Source organism: Chiloscyllium plagiosum, chromosome 3, assembly GCF_004010195.1.
Source record: "Chiloscyllium plagiosum isolate BGI_BamShark_2017 chromosome 3, ASM401019v2, whole genome shotgun sequence".
Classification (NCBI taxonomy): domain Eukaryota; kingdom Metazoa; phylum Chordata; class Chondrichthyes; order Orectolobiformes; family Hemiscylliidae; genus Chiloscyllium; species Chiloscyllium plagiosum.
In genome coordinates this window covers 13,874,004-13,886,733 of record NC_057712.1, presented here as the reverse complement: position 1 = coordinate 13,886,733, position 12,730 = coordinate 13,874,004, and the positions used below count along the sequence as shown (strand labels likewise).

At 39.6% G+C, this 12,730-nt stretch overlaps 1 protein-coding gene across 2 annotated transcripts in view; it reads right to left on the bottom strand.

Annotated features, from left to right (window-relative positions):
* The window catches only part of nbas (NBAS subunit of NRZ tethering complex), a 261,417-nt gene that overhangs the window by 194,270 nt on the left and 54,417 nt on the right, over positions 1-12,730 (bottom strand). For both annotated transcript variants that reach the window (XM_043677491.1, XM_043677501.1), the window contains exons 19-21: positions 10,633-10,711; positions 10,279-10,383; positions 5,423-5,559 (exon numbers count right to left, since the gene is read on the bottom strand). In XM_043677491.1, coding sequence (XP_043533426.1) covers positions 5,423-5,559; positions 10,279-10,383; positions 10,633-10,711 — 321 coding nt within the window. The remainder of the gene's footprint in view (positions 1-5,422; positions 5,560-10,278; positions 10,384-10,632; positions 10,712-12,730) is intronic.

Genomic DNA, 12,730 nt, shown 5'->3' with positions numbered 1-12,730 from the left:
ATTTTTAACTTTGTGCACCCCAGGCCAATGCTGGCACCTCCAAATATTGGCAGGTTAAAACAGGAAATTCTTCAGTCAATATGAGGAGTTAGGTACGAAATAAAGCAGCACAACCCACAGATCATAATCTCGGCATTAAATGTAAATCAGATTAGACAGATGTATACATTGCTCAATGACTGGTGTGGGCGAAGTGTGTTCCTGTTGTGGGGCATAGGCACTAAATGTCAGGGAAGGTGGAATCAGAGTCAATGTGATGGTCTCCAAATAAACCATGCTGGGGGCCATGTCCCTGCCGACTAATAGAGATGATTTTAACAGTACTAACAGAGAAACAGCAACAGACTTCACAAATGTACCCCTTTGTTATCCTGTTTTTGAGAGATTCTGGCAGTTTTCAATGTAAACAAAATCTCATTTTATAGTAATAAAAGTAGCTTGCATTAGTTTTCTTTCCCCCAAAACCATAACATAGCTCAAACAAAATAAAGTATAATCTCAGTACATAGTATACAGACACACAAGGTAATTCAAAAATTTTACAAGAGACAATACTTACAAATTAGTTTTGTCGATAACACATTTAATTTTGAACATTTTTGTTACTTTGCCACTACCCAGTGTTCCTAGTTGACTCTGGCAACAAATTTTGTGGCAGATGACTACATTATACAATGCTCCAGATTTATTTTGCTGATATTGTCACTGATGTATATCAACTCAGTCATCATGTCAACTAGTTTTATTGTATCGAGCAGCAATATTTCAAAGAAAATATGAAGGCATTACATTAATGCAAAAAAAAAACCTGTAGTTACTATACATTATACTTGTGTTTAATAATGTCTGGTCTACTGCAGACAATTTCCCAGTGCAGTCACTCATGCAATCAGTCTGAGTATCCACCTTGAATAGAAATTGACTCATACTGTCCCATATCTCCAGGCATGATAGTGAAATCTGAGGCATAACAATAGTACCCCCTTGTGATCTGAGCAAGAGATTCACATCTTTCACATTTATTTTTCTTCAATCCTTCTACCAGCAAACAGGCAAACACATGATGAGACAATTCTGTATACAAATCAATAATACATGTTTTCTTTCATGCGATGAATGAACAGAGTTGCAATTATGATTGAAATCAAATTAATCCAATCAGTGCAACTCATCAACATGAGAATATACAAAATGAAGAATGTGTTAAACTTCCTGGATCAGGGGTTCATTTTATTTGATAACAACAAAATCATCAAATGTCATTCTCCAGAACTTCTAAATTAGGGCAAAATAAACACCCTCACATATTTCAATTTTTAAAGACCTTTGCACTATTCTAAAAAAAAAACAGAAACATGCAAGGGATTTTTGATGATTGATGATTTTATCTTATTTATCCAAGATCAACTGGTATCTCAGAATCCCCACCACGATGGATCAGAGGCACCAATAAGTCAGCTTTATTTGAAAGCAACTTTTATTCTTCGTATCTTTCATCTAGTTGCTTTCAAAATAAAGCTTGACAATATATTTTCCTGTATAAAACAAATTAAGTGTCTGCCAAACTATTCTGTGCAGGAACGGCGAGAATCCATTCTTAATGCAGCACACGTTTAAAAATTTCCCCCAGTAAGAAACTAGGCAAACAGTCCTCTGACTTCATCTCGGTATGAAGCTTGTTGAGATTTTATCACCTGGTTCACAAAGAGGAGAGTTGGCTTTTTACAGAATTATTAGAAGTTAAATTAGAACATCTGAGCACTGTTAATACATTGGAAACTACTTTGAAAATGTTCTGATACAATAATACTAAAGAAAAAAACTGATAGGATTAAGGCTAAGATCAGTTTGGGGTTGGACCCAAAGAAACCTGAAAGACTGCAGTTGCTGGAAATCCGAAACAAATACAGATGTTGCTGGAAAAGCTCAGCAGGTCTGGCAGCATTTATGGACAGACACTAGAGTTAACGTTTCAGGTCCAGTGACCCTTCTTCAGAACCGACCTGCTGAGATTTTCCAGTAATTTCTGTTTTTGTTTCAGATGCAATAATATTGTCATCATCTGGTTCATAATCTGTAAGCTTTAAAATGTAACTTTTCGCTTTGTAAATTGGAATGTTAAATTCGCGATGAATGGAAATATCTGGTTAAGAAATTGGTATGCAAGTCTAAATCCAAACTTCTATTTGAATTATTCATTTCAGTTCAATTGTAACCACCGTTTATCTTACAAAATCAGAGAGAGGAGTGGGAATTACTGAACGATGGGATGACCCATGTTTAGAATTGTAATGGTGTCAGAAGGTTTATCCTAACTTCAATATAAGATATAAATTATTTATATTGTTCTCAGATGAAAAGATGCTTAACATTGGTTGTAAACGAGATAGGTGCTTAACAGGGCTACAAATTCTGAGAAGTTATTGTAAATCCCTGTGCTAGATTTAAATTATTCATATGGGTTAGAAAACCAGAGAATTGCTTTGAAGATAAAATAATCAGTTCACTTTTCTGTCGAGACCATCCCAAAGCATGTCAGGTTTTCTTGGAGATGGCCTGTGGAGCTAAGAAGGTTCCTTTGTTTAATTCAGGTGAGTATTTCTCACAGAAGGCAGTTGGCAGTTTTGATTTGCTATCAATTGCACCTCAATCAAGAGCAAACGGCAATGACTTTAAATCAGGCATGTTCTTAAACAAAGAGAAAAATTAACTTGATCATTTACCACATGGAATGCAGAAGGCTTTCAGGTTTAGCTGGGAATATACAAGGAGGAAGAAGTTGAAGATTTGTCCAGATCGAAGCTACAGGATGAAATTTACAGTGGCCTTCACAGAGTGCAGTATCAGAAAGCAGTCAGCACAGCTAGCTTGCAAGGCTGTGAGAAAGCATTTGGGTATGTACTGACTGCCAAGCAAGAAGCTGCAGAGTTCACAGTTTTAAGGTGTTCAAAGCAAAATTAGAGAGTCTTTTAACCAAAAGTTAGCGGAAGAATCCCTGTACACCTTGCTCCTTGGAGAAAGCTGGAATACCTTTGGGTTCATTTCTCAAGAAGTAAATTAATCTGCAAGATTCTGCTCATGTACAAAGGAGTTCTTGGAGAGTCATACAAAGTGGAACTGAGATCATTGCATAAGCAATTATATAAACCTAAATTGATAGTGCCTGCCTTTGCTGAATTTTTTTTTTTTTTTTACAGACAACAAAGTTTGTTTTGTGTAAAAACATTAAATCCTGTGTCACTGTTCTTTCAGAGTTGAAAAGTGTGGTGCTGGAAAAGCTCAGCAGGCCAGGCAGCATCTGAGGAGCAGGAGAATCAACGTTTTGGGCATAAGTCCTTCTTCAGGAATGAGGCTGGTGTGCCAAGCGGGCTGAGATAAAAGGTAAGGGGAGGAATTGGGGGAGGGGCACTGGGAATACGATAGGTGGAAGGAGGGTGAGGTGATAGGCCGGAGAGAGGGTGTGGGGGTGGAGAGGTTAGGAAACACCAGCCTCATTCCTGAAGAAGGGCTTATGCCCGAAACATTGATTCTCCTGCTCCTTGGATGCTGTCTGGCCTGCTGAGCTTTTCCAGCACCACACTTTTCAACTCTGGTCTCCAGCATCTGCAATCCTCACTTTCTCCTCACTGTTCTTTCAGTTGATTATAGGGTGTTCGGATTTCCTTTTAAATGTTCTCTAACAGAATTATAACAATATCATTTCTGAAATGCAAGCTTGATGTTGGACATTCACAAGGTCTTCATATCTCACCACCAATTCATTAGTTTGTACCTCAAAGTACGTGATCCAACAATATTCAAGTGACACAAAAACAGAAATTACCAGAGAAACTCAGCAGCCCTGGCAGCATCTATGGAAAGAAAGCAGAGTCAACATTTCAGGTCCAGTGATCTTTCTTCAGAACCAGTAGTAGCTAGGAAAAGGTGGTAGATACACTGAATACTGGAAGACAGTGGAGTAAAGGAGTACGCGATATGTGAGATGGAACCAGGGAGACAGAACAGCACTTAAGCAAACAAAGGAAGTAACAATGGTGAGCCAGGAAGAAAGAAAAGATAATAATCGGGACCCTAAAATGGGTTGGCTATGCTGAAAGCAGCCCTTGTAATGACAAGGCCTGGGGATGTGGCAATAGTTAAAGGAAATAGAAGGTGATGTTGAGGCCCTAAAAAATATTGAATTTGATATTCAGTTCTGAAGGCTGCAGGGTCCTCAAGCAGAAGGTGAGATGCTGGGCTTCCAGCATGTGCTGAGCTTCACTGTAGGACTGTAGCAAGCCTGAGACAGAAATGTCGGCTCGGGAACATGGTGGCAGATTGAAGCAGTAGGCAAATGAAAGCTCAGGATCATTTTTTTTGGACAGAATGTGGGTGTTCCACAAAGCAGATACCCAGGCTGTGCTTCATCTCCCCACTGTAGAGCAGACCACATTGTGAGCAGCAAATAAAGTAGACTAAATTGAATGATATGCAGGTAAATCGCAGATTCACCTGGAAAGTATGATGAAGCCTTGGATGGTGAATAAATATGCAAGTGTTACACCTTCTGTGATTGCATGAGAAGTAGATGTGGGGAGATATTGGGAGAGGAGCAGTGGACCAGGGTATCCCAGAGGGAATGGCCCCTGTGAAATGCTGATAAGGGAGGGGATGGGAGGAGAATGAGGGAATGAGTCTGGTGGTAGCATCCCACTAGAGGTATCAGAAATGGTAGCTTTCAGCGTATATACTAGCTTTTTCTAGATACTACGAGTACTGACGAAGGGTCACTGGACATGAAAAGCTGATTCTGTTTTCTCTCCAAAGACGCTGCTAGGGTTTCTCCAGTAATTTCTGTTTTTGCTTCAGATGTCCAACATCTGCAGTTCTTGATTTTATTTTAACACTGAAGTAATATTATTCTTGAATAGGAGGTTTATGCACAGAGAACTATACAATAGCTTTCTGAAACCTAATCATCTTCAGGTGATCATGTATTTGCTAATGTAACTTAAACTTTCATTTCAAGAAATTAATGAATCTGTAATTTGTAGATAGCTTTAACTGGCCAGGATTTTCCAGAATTAGACACAATTGAAAAAACCTCTCAAACTTGGTAAACGTGTCAGATTTAATTAGAATTGTGCTTTTGCAATGATCAGCAATTAATTATAGTTTTATAACTATCACTAAATTTTATAAAAAAGAAATATCTACAATCTAGTGGTTTGTTCAGTTCTGAAATAGTATGCCACTAGGCTACCTGTGGCAGCCTTAGTTTACAATATTTCAGACATTAATGAACTGGCATAGTAAATGACTCACATCATAATACTCAGCTTTATTTCAGGTTAGATTATAAAATGAAATATAATAATCTGTGCTTTGATAATAACTTTTTCATATAAATCTGCACATGTGTATTTTAAAAAAATATTCTTACCTGGCTTCTGGAAGAAGGAAGCAATACTCATGAGGAGTCGTTGTTTCAGGGAAGTTTGAAAGAATGGCCAACCGGTGAGGCAGCAAATCTGATCCATGATAGGTAAAAAGAATCTCCAAAGCCTGAACATTGCTCTCCTGTTTAAAGAAAAAAAGCCCATGATAATAAAAACATGATAAAAAAGGGAGAAAGAGTCCACCCTGAGATTCGTGGGCATTCAAGAATCTGTTTTCTGAGTGTCATGGTTTTTGTTTGCAAATAAAAGACCTATTCCTTGAAGAACTCTCCGCGTCTCCTTGTGATTCTCTACATTTTCTCCACGACATTGCCAACACAGTTGGCACTAAAATAAAGTTTCGAGCTGGTATAACCAAATTAATATGCATCAACACTTGAAAAACAATTGCCTTCATGCAACAAGCATTCATTCTTCCAATAATCTTCTATCTAAAAATGAAACAGCGGAATAGAAAAGAAATTACACTTATGAGCGTCTTTTGCAACAAGTGAATGTGTCAAAGCACTTGACAATCAATAAACTGTTTTGGACAAATATTCAGGGTTTGACGAGAAGGTGGAGGTTTGCAGACCGACAGCTCTCACAAACAGCTACACCAACAAACAAGGTAACATGGGGCTTTTCAGAAATACAGCTGTGAAAGTTTGTATTTCCACCTCAGAGGGCAGGGTTGCCCTTGTTTAAATGAATTGCCCAAATGGTGCACTTCTGACAGTGCAGCACTTTCTCAGTATTTCACTGAAGAGATAGTCTTGATATTTGTGCTCAAGTGCCCAAATGGAATTTGAATCTAAAAGCTTCGGACTCAGGGGAAAGTGAGCCACCAGCAAAGATGCAATAATTTGGCAGAAGAAATATTTAGTATTTGGAACGATTACACATTATTTACACAAAGTCTCCTTTAATAAAGCCAAGCAAACCTATTAACACATAGATAGGAGTCACATCTGTCATGAGCAGAGAACAGTGCCACCATTTTTTTTCTTTATACATTAGCAAATGAAGTACAATTTCATTTAAATGCTTCTCCAACTGTAACTTATAGCCTGTAATGGATTGCCTTAATGCCCTGCACTCAGTTGGCTTTTGTACGTCTACGAACAAAGACGAGTGAAAATTACATTGTCAACAAGGGAGGGCAAAAGTCAAGATTGTGTTTTTATGCAACAGGTAAATATACTTCGGAAGCTATAATACCTTGCATATACACTGTAATATGAAAACCCAAAACTGGTGTACAATTCTTGACACCAAGCTTGGCCTTCCTTGGATTTGGAACAGAATTTAAATTTCCATTCAGAAAAACTAGACATATTTATGAATTGCACAGAATACAATAACTATTTTTATCAGAACACATATGGCCAATATGATTTACAAAAGCTGGTCTATCCTACTTTGACAGTCAGACAGTTGAATATTGTATCCCGATGAGAAATCTCATGAAAAACCTTACTCTCTTTGGTATTATTCTGCTTAAATTCTTTTTTTTTTAAATGGATGACCTTTCTGGGCTCAAAGTTGCAGATGGTGATCACATGATTTTAATTTCAGAGGTTTCTGAAAACCCTGCATTGTCGAGAGATGCCAGCTAAAGGTGTCACAAAAAGATTGGACACGAGCTAAGTCTTGCCCACCAGCTCTGGATGAAGGAAAACATTAAAATGCACTATGTTAAAGTAGGCACTAATGCTTTCAGGCACTCAAATAGCCCCAAAAAGGCTGGTAGCCTGTCACCAGGTCACCCTTTATTTACACACAAAGTGTTTGACTTTCATACTGCCTTTTCAGAGTCACCTATCAAAATGTCAGTATTTTTTGTTAAGAATCCCTACAATGTAGAAACAAGCCATTTGGCCCAACAAGTCCACACCAACCCTCTTAAGAGTAACCCACCCAGACTCATTCCCCTACCCTATTACTCTACATTTCCCCTGACTAATGCACCTAACCCACACATCCCTGAACACTTTGGGCAATTTAACATAGCCAATTCACCTAACCTACACATCTTTGGCCTTCAGGAGGAAACTGGAGCACCCGAAGGAAACCCACGCCGGCATGGGGAGAATGTGCAAACTCCACACATATAGTTGTCAGAGGCTGGAATCGAACCAGAGTCCCTGGCGCTGTGAGGCAGTTGCGCTAACCACTGAGCCACCGTGCCACCCTGTATCTCCGACAGTCCCCTTTTTAATGTCAGCCAGGGCTCCCCCATTGGGGCTGTTAATCTGGTCCAAATAGGGAACTCATTATCTGAGGTCCAGCTAGCTGACCACATTACAATCACTCCTGTTACCTCTTCGCCTCACAACTGGAAGTCTGTTGGAGGAAGTAAAGTTATCCCATGATCTTAATAATCTTAATTTGCCCACTGAGATAGCCATTTCAGTTGGCAATGGTCTGTCTTGTTACACAACTGAAATCTGAGCTTGCTGAATTCCTTAACCATACGATTCTGGGATTCACAGCCAGTTGCTGTTTAACCTCCAGTCAGCAAGACTTCACGCTGAGTTGGCAGCATACTACAGATCCACCATCTATTTCAAAGTTGCTAGTTAGAAAGAAACCTACACTTTGACTGCTAGAAAGAAACCTTCTTCTTGTCCCAGGCTCAGTAAACTGTTATTGTGCATTCACCTCCAGGATATTGTGACTTAGATGAACTGATTTTTCATAACTTTCAATTTAAAACCTTTGGTAAATCCAGAGGGTCTCTTCTCTCTTAATTTCCCAAATGTTGGTACATGTCGATGAAATAGCAAAAGCAATTCCCAAGTTTTAGACGTGTGTCAATAAACTCTATCTTTGATATGACCTTGAAGGATTTTTGCTTTGGATTTGCTTCAGAAATTGAAATTTGTAAACCAGAGTTTGGGGAACTTGCTTTGGGCTCCCTCATTACGGGATGGGAATAAAAAGGGAAAAGAGTAAATCAAACAACACATTGCCATCTTAGGTTTAAGAAAGGAAAACAATCCTAATTTAAATTTACCCAGTTTCCCCTTTTGTCCGTAATAATGGAAATGTGTTTCTAATAAAATTAACTTCTGCAGTATGCTGTACATTTTTATTATTACTCGGGATAGCTTTGCTTACATTAACTGATCCTTTATTCATCATGAAAGGCTAAGAGTCCATTCTTTACATCATGTAGGCCCCAACTACCCTTTCATTGTCCCAACACGTGCCAAAATCATGTTCTGTTACATTATTCATTCAAGTCAGATTAATCATTGGTTTGTCGGCTCATTCAAGAGCATTGAGAAATATGCTGATAGCTCCGTGCCTCAAGAATACCCAGTTTTCAGCTTCCAGATTTATTCTCGATTCATTACGGTGATCAAGCCATGCAAGAACAGTGAAAGGTCCCCTTATTGTGAAATTGGAATCAGTCTCGAAAAGCTCTGTGTGGTAGCCACTATTATCAATGAACATTGCATGTGCAATGAGAGGTAACCAAAAATTATCCTTGTCATAACTGTTATCTTAGTTCCTTCCACACCTATTGCAAGGCAGCCAAGTCTTTCAGTGTCCAGTCAGTTCCATTTTTGGTGGAACTTTAGTGATACCTTCAATAATGGACTTTGAGGTCCTGCACCATTGTCCTTGCTACCTTCAAGGCTTCTTTCAAATGGTATGAAATATAAGCCAGTACAGACTCAAGCTAAGCATGGGCCATTTGGTCGTCTTCAGCATGAGGTATATTATTCTATATTTGGCCTGTTGGTACATGATACAAAGTCAATGTAAGGATTTCTTAGGGCCACTGACTGCAATTGCATACGACTGTGTCCCTTCATCTGGGGAGAGGGTTGAGGAGCTATCTGACTCCTAAGATAGGACAATGGAGGTAGATAGAGTTTTGAGCATTGGCTAAATTGTATGATTCTGTTGCAATTACTACATTAGGGTATTGCCCTGCTAATCCACAGGCCAGCTCAAATTTGGTATTAGCCCTGAGACGCGAGTGAGGTGAACTTTAGAAGATTGACTATCTTTGTCAAGTGGACTTGTTGGAGAAGTATGTGTTTGTGATTCTTTCTCATAGTTTGCTAGGTTGTCTGAGATAAGTTAAGATTCAGCCATATTAGTAATAGATTGGAATCACACACAAGTCAAACCAAGTCAAGGCAGGAAGTAGGCTTTCTGGTCTAAAAGACAGTTAATGTTTTTGTTCAATCAGACAGCATCCTGGTTATTTTTGCTGATATTAGCTTTGAATTTCTAGATTTCTCTAACAACAGATTCTACATTTTCAAGCTGTCATTGGGGAACTTGGACTCTCATATTTCTGTAGTATTAGTCGAGGCTTCTAGATTACTCAGTCAGTAATACAACCACTACTTGGTCGTACATTGGTTTATCTGACAACTTGTGATCATGACAAGGGAAGAGTCTTGAAATTTGGCAATCCAGTTGCAATATCTGATTTTTTTTTGTAGCGAATATTAAAATAAAATGCAAGAACATATTGTCATGTTTGCAAGTTAAACACTGACAAATAAATTATTTAATTCTGCTTTTCTCCCAACAAACCTAGTCTAGAGTTCCTCTTAATTATCAGCTATATTTTGCCTTTTGCTGAAACAGTGTCAGTTTCCAAACCAACCTCTTCCTCACCATCACTTGTCTAAGGTATCAAACTGCCTAAGGTATCTGACAACTAACACCAGATGAGCAGAAATCAAATTCAAAGTCTTTAGGCCCTGCTACAAGTACTATAAACATCATATGAATTCAAGTTGTTGGATATAAATCAGATAAAATTTATTTCCATGCACTGAATGAAATTTAGTTCATGAGTGGAGATGCGTTTTCAGAAAGTACATCTTACCCTTGCATAAGTTCTTGCTGACAATACAATATTTTGACTTCTAAATTTTTTGAAAAATTCTGAATCATATCTTCTTTCAGCAGCATGAGGCCCTCCAAGAATTTCCTATACGTAGAAATAAAAGCAATTGTTATTGATGTACTAGATTCAAGACATAGCTCCATTAAAGGTGCATTGACAACTTAGAGAATAGTTAATTACTAGCACCTCCAATGCAATGAAGTCAAGCCATCAGAATAATGAGCTACAACAAACTATGAATCAATATGCACTTGTTACAACTCCATTATAGAGAAAACTATATCATCAAGAAGTGATTTTTTTCACTTAGTGTACAAAACGTGAGTATCATACCTCATATGTTGCTAGGCGATTCAAGTAAGTTAATAATTTCAACCTACAGCGGCAGAGCTCCTTTTGTTCTAATGTCAACCTGTAAAAATGAAATCAGATGTTCAAACATTAAACACTCAAACACTGTGGGCAGTACGGTGGCTCAGTGGTTAGCACTGCTGCCTCACAGCACCAAGGACCCGAGTTCGTTTCCAGCCTAGGGCAACTGTGTGTGTGAAGTTTGCACATTCTCCCCACGTCTTTGTGGGTTTCCTCTGGGTAATCGGATTTCCTCTAACACTCCAAAGATGTACAACTCTGGTGAACTGGCCATGCTAAATTGCCTATAGTGTGTAGGTTTGATGCATTAGTCAGGGGTAAATGTAGAGTACTAGGGTAGGGGAATGGGCATGGGTGGATTCCTCTTCGGAGGGTCGGTCTGGACTTGCTGGGCCAAATGGTCTGTTTCCACACTGTAGGGATTCTATAATTAAATTTAATTTTATGATCAATAACAACTAAAATATTGCTATGCACATTGTGTTATGTACAAGAAAGCATTTTGTTTGATATGCTGAAAATTATAAGGGTTAGGAATTTTATCCATAAAGCATGGGGGGGGTGGGAGACCTTTTGAAGTGAGATACTTCCTACCACCAACTAGAAAGCCCACCAGGTTAAGTACCAATCAGCTGCCCAAGTGTTTGTCCCATGGGCAATCCACATCAATCACTTCATCGTCATTGGTAGTCCCTTGCAGACGAGGAAGACTCTCTTTCACTCTCAGGGTGAGTCCATAGGTAGCTACCACAGGCTCTGTCACACTTAGGGCAGGTGATGGTCATGCGAAGGGATGGGTGGGACATTGGTGTGGCAGCATGATCCTTTCCCTGGCTTTGTCACTATGATGTCCTACCCTGGAAGAAGCTATCACCCAATCTAACAGCCACACTAAAAAGTAACAATTTTGAAGAGTCATACTGCTGGCTACACTGCATTATTGAAGACCAGGAAAAGCAAGAAGATGAGTGAGAGTGCATAGAGTGATAGTTGTGAGGAGAGGGGATCAAGCAGGTTGGAAGCAAGAGTAGCAGTTGGCTTTCGGTGGTCATCCAACCTGCACTATTCATGAATACCCCAACCCCCACCCCCACCCCCCATTCCGGGCCAAAACATGGATCCCATGCACAACCCGGCAGGTGGGCCACCCATTTCATCAGTTGGGAAATCTGTCACTTTTTTTTAATCTGCTGGGAAACAGGTTAATCAGGGGAGTGGAAGGATGAGGCACTTTTATGGTCATTAATTAGCCTCTGAAGGGCCTTGATCAGTATTGGGTGAAAATGATTTACCAGGAGCCTTCCTACCCAGAACTCCATTCTGAAAGGAGGCAGGAATCTCATTAGTGACAACCTACTCCTGTGGCCATTAGACTATAAGATGTAGAAGCTGGGTTAGGCTAATATACCAATTGTGTCTGTTCCACCATCTGATCATGCTGACATGTTTCTCAACCCCATTCTCCTGCCTTCTCCTCATAACCCTTGATCTCCTTACCAATCTCTTACTGGCTTAAATACACTTAATGCCTTGGCCGCCACAGTCCTTCATGGCAATGAATCCCACAGATTCACCAACCTCTGGCTGAAGAAATTTCTCCTTACCTCAGTTCGAAAGGGTCATCCCTAGGCTGTACCTCCAGGTCCTAGTTTCTTATACTACTGGAAACATCTTTTCGATGTCCACTCTATCCAGGTTTCTTAATATCCTTTAAAGCTTCATTTAGATCCTCCTAATCCTTCTAAACTCTATCAAGTACAGACCCAGAGTCATCGACCACTTTTCATATGACCATAAGACCATAAGACATAGGAGCGGAAGTAAGGCCATTCGGCCCATCGAGTCCACTCCGCCATTCAATCATGGCTGATGGGCATTTCAACTCCACTTACCCGCATTCTCCCCGTAGCCCTTAATTCCTTGTGACATCAAGAATTTATCAATTTCTGCCTTGAAGACATTTAGCGTCCCAGCCTCCACTGCACTCTGTGGCAATGAATTCCACAGGCCCACCACCCGCTGGCTGAAGAAATGTCTCCGCATTTCCGTTCTGAATTTA